This window comes from Eucalyptus grandis, chromosome 9 (assembly GCF_016545825.1).
Source record: "Eucalyptus grandis isolate ANBG69807.140 chromosome 9, ASM1654582v1, whole genome shotgun sequence".
Taxonomy (NCBI): domain Eukaryota; kingdom Viridiplantae; phylum Streptophyta; class Magnoliopsida; order Myrtales; family Myrtaceae; genus Eucalyptus; species Eucalyptus grandis.
The window spans coordinates 21,270,190-21,277,555 of NC_052620.1; the positions used below are offsets into that span (position 1 = coordinate 21,270,190).

The following is a 7,366-nucleotide window of genomic DNA, read 5'->3' on the forward strand; positions in this document are numbered from 1 at the left end:
CTAGTCCACGTTAAATCTTAATTAATGATCAAATTTTAGATTTGATAGTGAATCCTCTATAACAGATTGCGCACATCGCAAGAGAAGTTGTCATTTTTGATAGCTTTGTTACAATTTTGAGCTAATTTGTGAACAATATTCCAGAAAATATTAAGGATCGCTCAAGCGTGCAAAAGTTTTTAATGCACTAGATAATGATAATCGTTTTTGGGTAACACGGCGAGTTCAACAAAGATCCATTTGCCTTCACCAAAAAACAAAAAACAAAAAAAAACAAAGATCCATTTGCCCGATCCGACCTTCTTGCCAAACATGTTTAAGCTTATGTTGGGTAGCTACTATAGAGAGTAGTAGTGATAAAATGGATTAAGATCCTTGATTAGGGTTAATATATTTGGGGTTCAATGGATTAAGTCAAGGACTGTAAAGCAAATATGCCCTTTTTGGGGGCTCCTTCGTTCTAATCCAGATTATAATGGGATATGTTTGGTTTCCACCTCCACTTGCGCATGGAAACAAAATAAAAATTTAGGAAAAGAAAAAAGAGGGATTTTTTTGCTCCTTTTGGGTGATCTTCTTTAAGAGATCTTAGTTGAATCTTACAAGTGTTGATTCCACCTAGCATGATCAACTCAATCCATTTGATCCACATGGACACTTGTTTTGACCTTTCCTAATACTAGGAGCATTGATGAACATACGAGAACACTATTAAAATACCGCGTGATTATGTCCACTTGGACAAATAAATTAGAAATAGGGGCAACTCAAGTATACATGGTGTGAAGTCCAAGTGTAAAAGCAAGGGGTTTTAGGTTATCTGGTACCTATATGAAAGATGGTGAACCTATTGAATTTAGTTTGGCACTGATTTTAGCGAATTTTCAGGTCGAATCAAATCAAACCAATGAACTTATTATATTTATAATATATTTGGCGTCCCTTTGCTTTTAGACTATGACTAATAATTTTTCAGGGAGCTTTCCTTTTTTTTTTTTTTGGATTTAGAAATAGTTCGTTGAAAGATAGAATCGACAAATTAAACTCTGGTTTTCTTTCAAATTTTAAATTAAACATTTAAATTGAACTGAGCAAATTTAGGAAATTGGTTTGAGTAAGAAACTTTAATGGGTTCGTTTGATTTTCATTGTAAAAAACTTTTCCAAATCGTCAAAATTTGGGGTTGGTTGACCGGCTTTCAATCGAGCCCGGCCATGAAAATTCGTGGCTAATTGACATTTTAACCATTGAAAATAAATCGATTAAGCCATTCCTTTCCCCTTTTCATTAGTTGCTTAATTTTTCAAATCAATAATTAGGATGTAATTCAAATAATAGTGGGTAAGAATGTTTGGTCAAAGAAATAGCAATGATGCGTATGAATGCACTAAACCCCACAGACCGCGCCATGCATGGAAAGATCGCATGTACAAACATAAAAATATATAAAATAAAGTAATCAATTGGAAAACAAGAAAAAAAAAAATCGGTCAATAGGTTCATCACGTTTTCCTCTTGTTGTTGGACTTGCTTTGCCGCCCTCTTTGAATATTTGTTCTCGAGAGGCAAGGAATCGCACGTGCAAAATGTTTTGGTCATTTTGAGTTTGGCCTCTTTGATATTTTTCACAAGCATAAGCGTCTTATATGGCACTACCAATGTTCATATCATCGATTAAAATTAAATTGGTTGCATAAAATCAATTAGTAAAATGTAAAAATATTTAAGATTCGAATGATAAAAATTAAAATATTTAGTACTAGATTAATAAAAGTGAAATAAGTTTATAAGTTTCTGAATAATTTTTTACTTCAAAAATGGACGTTTAGAAAAACGTGAACAATTCGAAAAAATGGGTTGAGTATCTGTCACTATCTCTATCTCTTAATCTCATTTGGTCGAGGAAGGTGTATCTGCCGTTCTTTCACTTCTATGAAAAAGAGCTTTCATCAAACTCGGCGGTCCCTCCCTATTCCTAATTTTTGGGACATGAGTAGCTGAATTGTGCAAGTGTCCATTATGAATAAATATAAAGAAAAATTTGGAATAAGGTGGAAAGTAGTTGCCGTGACTGAGCTATAACCCTTCAAATCCACGTGTGTTTCTCTCGGCCTTCCATTCAACCGATCCTGTTTCCATATCTTTTTGAATCACATAAGCTAATCATTGGACAAATTTAGCAAAATGAAGTACGACCGGCATGTCAGATCTAACTTCCGCGTGTCAAATTAAATCCTACTTCCTCGAGTAACTCTTAGGTAAATTTGTGTTAACAAGAATTTTCACCGGTAACTAAATGTGTGTTTGGTAATCTTTCTGTTCTTAGCAACAATTTCTATTAAAAAATTTCTTCTTAGAAACAAAGAAATAGATTTTTATACTTTTTATTTTTGTTCCAATTTTATTTTCTAGCCACTTCTCTATTTTAGGGAATAGAGAGGAACAAAAGAACAATAAAATAGAAAAAAAAAAAAAAACATGATGGTTAACAGACAGGCTCTAACTTCCCATGGCTATACCGATCTAATCATAAAAATTCCTCGAGAAAAGGCTCAGTGTGTCAAAATCAAAAGTGTCCTTACTTATAGGGAATTTAAGATTGATTAATACTATGAAAAACCCCAAATAGGTATATCCGTATTAAACTTACTCTGAACTAATTTTTTAATCACAAAAAATCTCAAATTGGTATATCATGACAAATTTACCCCAAATGACTAAAAAAAAAAAAAAAAAAAAAAAAAAATCTCAAATTTGTACATTTGTGATAATTTTACTCAAAACTAATTTTTTTTATGGCAAAAAATTCCAAACTGATACATTTGCATACTCTTCGTTAATTTGATTAATACCACCAAAATCACCAAATCGGTATGACTATTAAATCTAACACTATCATGTGTCCTCCAACTCGCCAATTTGACAATAAAATTTAATGAAAACTAATTTTTTTTTTTAAATATACCACTTTAGGGGAAATTGTCAAATGTGTATTAGTTTGGAGCTTTTAGTTTTAGGTAAATTTATAAAAAAAAAATGTATTAGTTTGAGGCTTTTTATGGTATTAACCCATTTGACACTGAAATGAGGCCAGCAATGACCGATATAGCAAAGATTTGAGAAATGACCCGAATGAAATTAGGCCATGGTCAACGCAAGGGAAAATGGAAAAGAGTCAACGAAGAGCAGCACGTGTCTCGTGCCCGTCGCGAGTGAACAGAGGGGAACCTTGATGTTTGGAAGGAAGAGAGAAAGTCACGTTTTCCATTCTGCTCGAAAAAGACGGGATTTTGCAGTGCATGAGAGTGACAGTGTCAACACCAAACGTTTGGGGCCCAACAAGCACAATCGCCACTTGTCAACATGCTCGCGGGGTGGGGAAGTTAAGGACAAGAAGAAGATATTCTAATTTGCATTATTTTAACTAATGTTTTTCTGAGATATTTTTTTGGGGTAATTAGCTTTAGAACTTTTGGAACCGACCCTTAGGTTCCGATTTAATTTCGAATGATTAGAACTGGGAGTCAAACCAAACCGCTTTAGAATTTAACTACCCAGTTCTAGATCGGTTTCCGGTTAGGAGTGGTGTGGGCCGATCTTGTGCACCAAGCACAATGATCAATTCGATTTTATTGAACTTGCATCCAATGCTGCGACGATCGCAAGTTTGCCCAAAATCAAGATGGACCAACTGAATTAGGATCCACTTAGACCAATCAATTATGAGTAGCTTCTAGAGGCATCGGTCCGGTTCCTAATTCCATAAAATTGGAGCAAATTACTTTCGGTCCAATCCCTGATTCCAGGAGGGAAGGGGACTATGGAGATCAAATCGATGATTTTTTTTTTTTCTAATTTCTTGTGCAAATTTCTTTCCCTTCCTTTATCACATGTCCCGCTCGAAGTTGCTTCATTATCTATCTTTGTCCGTAGTGTTTGATAAGCCACTCATAAAGTTAACCACTATGAATAATATATAAAGTCTCAAGGGGAGTACATCACCAACTGATTAGTATTATAACGGGTTCATAATATGGTCAAATTTGTGAAATTTTGTGAGACTATCGCCAATTGTTCTAAAAGCTTAAGTTATTGATGAATGCGTGATTTATTATTTAAATATTTTAATCTCCTCACACTTAATTTGGTCATTTTGCCTAATACTAAGCATGAAAATTTAATTTGAGAGACAAATGAGATTTGAAAAGATTCAAACTTAAACCTTGAGCTAAGATATCATGTGAGATTTTATAAGATCATTATCAACTGTTCTAAAAACTTAAATTATTAAATGAATGTTTGATTTATTATTCAAATATTCTAACATAACTCACGAACTTATCGCTAAAAAGGAGTAGTTTGGATTCTTGATGTCTAGACATGAATATGTGTGAGGGTTGCATTTTGTTTTCATTTTCATCTCCCATCAGATCGCTTGGGAATTGAACTGGATCACTTGGTCATGGGATTGAACCGAACCAATCCCATGACCAAGTGATCCAGTTCTTGGAGTTAGAAACTGAGAACTAGTCCTTTTGATCTAGTTTCCAGTTTTTGGGTGGTACTAGACAGATTTGGAACCAATCAACCCTAATGGTGCATTCCGTTCATGCATTACCTAGTCCATAAAATTTAATGGGTATTTAATAGACCCGAGAAATAATCTACTTAATGCGGGGCTTCCTTGAGAAGTAGTAATACAGAAAATCACTTCCAATTACAAGAGAGCCAGCTTCATCAAGTGCTCCGGACGATATGCATGTCACGACGGCAATGCGAAGGCGGGGCCAATCAATCAGACCGGCGAGTCAGCGATAGCCAGCAGTTTTCTCCATCTTCTCCATCCCATCCAAAGTGGGGCCCCCCAAACCTTGTCAAAATCACAAGTATGATGTCAAGTGGAGGGACAAGAATGACAAATCATGCGTGTTCGTCCAAATTAATATTTGTTATTATTGTGCGACAAAGGTTGCATGAAACACGATGGGATTTTTCCAGATTCCTCTATTATTTTATTTGTTTAGTAATTTAATTCAATTTGATTAATGTGATAGTGCCAAGAACGATGGGGGTGTGCGGAGTAAGTCACTGAGTTTGAGGCACTCGTGCTGCCCCGGGTCATGTGCCGGAGGGTTGCCAACTCGTGGAATATGCGTCTTCCCTCGCTTCAATCCATGACCAGTTGGGCAGTCACGTTTCTTGCTCAGTGAATTCTGGTTCGATGTTTCGTGCGTGAGAGATTCTCTCGATTCGCTTCTATCGATACCCGATAAGCTGATTCATGCCATGAATCTATGCGATAATTACTTAACATTAAAAAAATTGAGTTCACAAGAAATCGAGATGTTCAACATGATACTCTACATACAGAAAACTTGAGGCGCGTTACTGACTAAATCTACTCAAGCACCCAGTAATTAGTAAATCCATCTAGTGTATCAGTTTTAATATTTCTAGGATTATCATGTACATGTTAATAAGTAACACCAAAGATATTAAGACTAATATACAAAAGCTGTAAATTATGGGTCAAATGGCAGATTCCTTCAAATGAATTTTCATCAAGAACTTTCTTTGTTACTAAAAATAAAAAAAGTTATATATCCAGCATCAGAAAACATGTTCATATTCAAGTGGTGCTCAATATTTTTTTTGGATTCCATTACATAAGTTACCTTAAAATATAATAGAGCTATTATAGGCGATAGCTTTTTATTAAATTTGACGATGCAAGTCACAACTCCACTAAATTTGATCGTTCCCTAATGAACATCTATCATGGAGTAATTACCAATCACGTTGTACCAACGTGCGCTATACGAGGAAACTCGTCTGTGTGCGTATACACACACACAAAAATAAATATAAACAGAAAATATAAAAGTAAAGAGGAATAATACTAATAATAATAAAAGATCTTCTCCTTTCTTCGTCAGTAGAGGCGTGCCAGTGACTCCTCTGTTTCATTCTTCCTCGTCAAGCAAAGCAGAAACTTACACACACAGACAGAGCAGAAGTTCGCGCGTATTCCCTCCCTTTCTCTCTCTAAAAACTTCTCTCAAAACCCTGAAAACCCTCAAGATTCGCAACCATGGATTGGGTCCGAGGCAGAGAGATTGGCCACGGCGGCTTCGCCACCGTCCACCTCGCGGCGCCCGCCGAGACCTGCCCCTCCGACCGCCCTCCGTTGATGGCCGTCAAGTCCTGCGACGCGGCCCTGTCTTCCTCCCTCAGGCACGAGAGGCGGGTCCTGAGCGAACTCGGCGACTGCCCGCGGATCGTCCGCTGCTTCGGCCACTCGCTTACTTCTGAGCGCAGCGGCCAGGAGCTCTACAACGTCCTCCTCGAGTACGCCGCCGGCGGCAGCCTCGCCGACCGCCTGAAGTCCAGGGGGAAGCCCCTCTCGGAGGCCGAGATCAGACGCCACACGAGGTCGATCCTGGAGGGCCTGGAGTTCGTCCACTCCAAAGGGTTCGTCCACTGCGACGTCAAGCTCCAGAACATCCTCGTATTCCCCAACGGCGGCGACGAAGTCAAGATCGCCGACTTCGGCCTCGCGAAGAGAGCGGATGAGCGGTTGCTGAAGGGCAGGAAACAGGGTGGACTCGAGTGGCGGGGGACGCCAATGTACATGGCGCCCGAGTCGGTGAACTGCAACGAGTACGAGCCGGCCTCGGACGTCTGGGCGCTCGGATGTGCGGTGGTGGAGATGGCGACGGGGAGGCCGGCGTGGGGGTCGCGAGCCGAGTCGAACGCGTACGCCCTTATGATCAGAATCGGAGTCGGAGACGAAATCCCGGAGATTCCCGAGGGACTGTCGGAGCAGGGGAAGGACTTCTTGATGAAGTGCTTCGCAAAGAACCCAGAGAAGAGGTGGACCGCCCGTATGCTCTTGAAGCACCCCTTCCTTGCATTCGACGACGAGGTTGTAAGAAACTGCGGAGAAGTCGAATTCGTGGATTCCTCTCCGAGGTGCCACTTCGATTTCCAAGACTGGGTTTCGATGCAATGTTCAAGAACGAGTTGGGAAGCGGGCTCGCTTTGGTCCTCCTCGGATATGGATTCTGATCCGTCGTTCGTCGGAGAGCACGCCACGTCGGAGATCTGGTCGGATTCTTCATCAGCGATTAATCGGATTGGCAAGTTGGCGAGCCCGGAGAAGCCTAATTGGGAAGGTTCCGGGGGTTGGGTCGCCGTTCGATGATTGGAATTCGTCCAATTCCGAAAGCAGAGTCAGCACAGCTAGGAACAGAGCAGAGTTCTTGGATGATTGTTTTTGGTTCGATCCGAGGGTTCTGCTTCAATCGATTCGTTTTCTTTTTCTACGACTGTGAATATTGATTCGGTTATTCCAGACAAGAAATGT

The 7,366-nt window shown here is 39.4% G+C and overlaps 1 protein-coding gene across 1 annotated transcript; it reads left to right on the forward strand.

The window, feature by feature from the left end:
• Nucleotides 1-6,022: 6,022 nt before the first annotated feature.
• LOC120288044 (mitogen-activated protein kinase kinase kinase 18-like) lies at nt 6,023-7,366 on the forward strand. Its single transcript, XM_039301321.1, has one exon. It carries the CDS (start codon nt 6,092-6,094, stop codon nt 7,202-7,204), a length of 1,113 nt encoding a protein of 370 aa, XP_039157255.1. The 5' UTR covers nt 6,023-6,091; the 3' UTR covers nt 7,205-7,366.

What these genes read in the sequence shown, in the direction of transcription:
- LOC120288044 (XM_039301321.1), top strand. Translation starts at nt 6,092, where the DNA reads ATGGATTGGGTCCGAGGCAGAGAGATTGGCCACGGCGGCTTCGCCACC.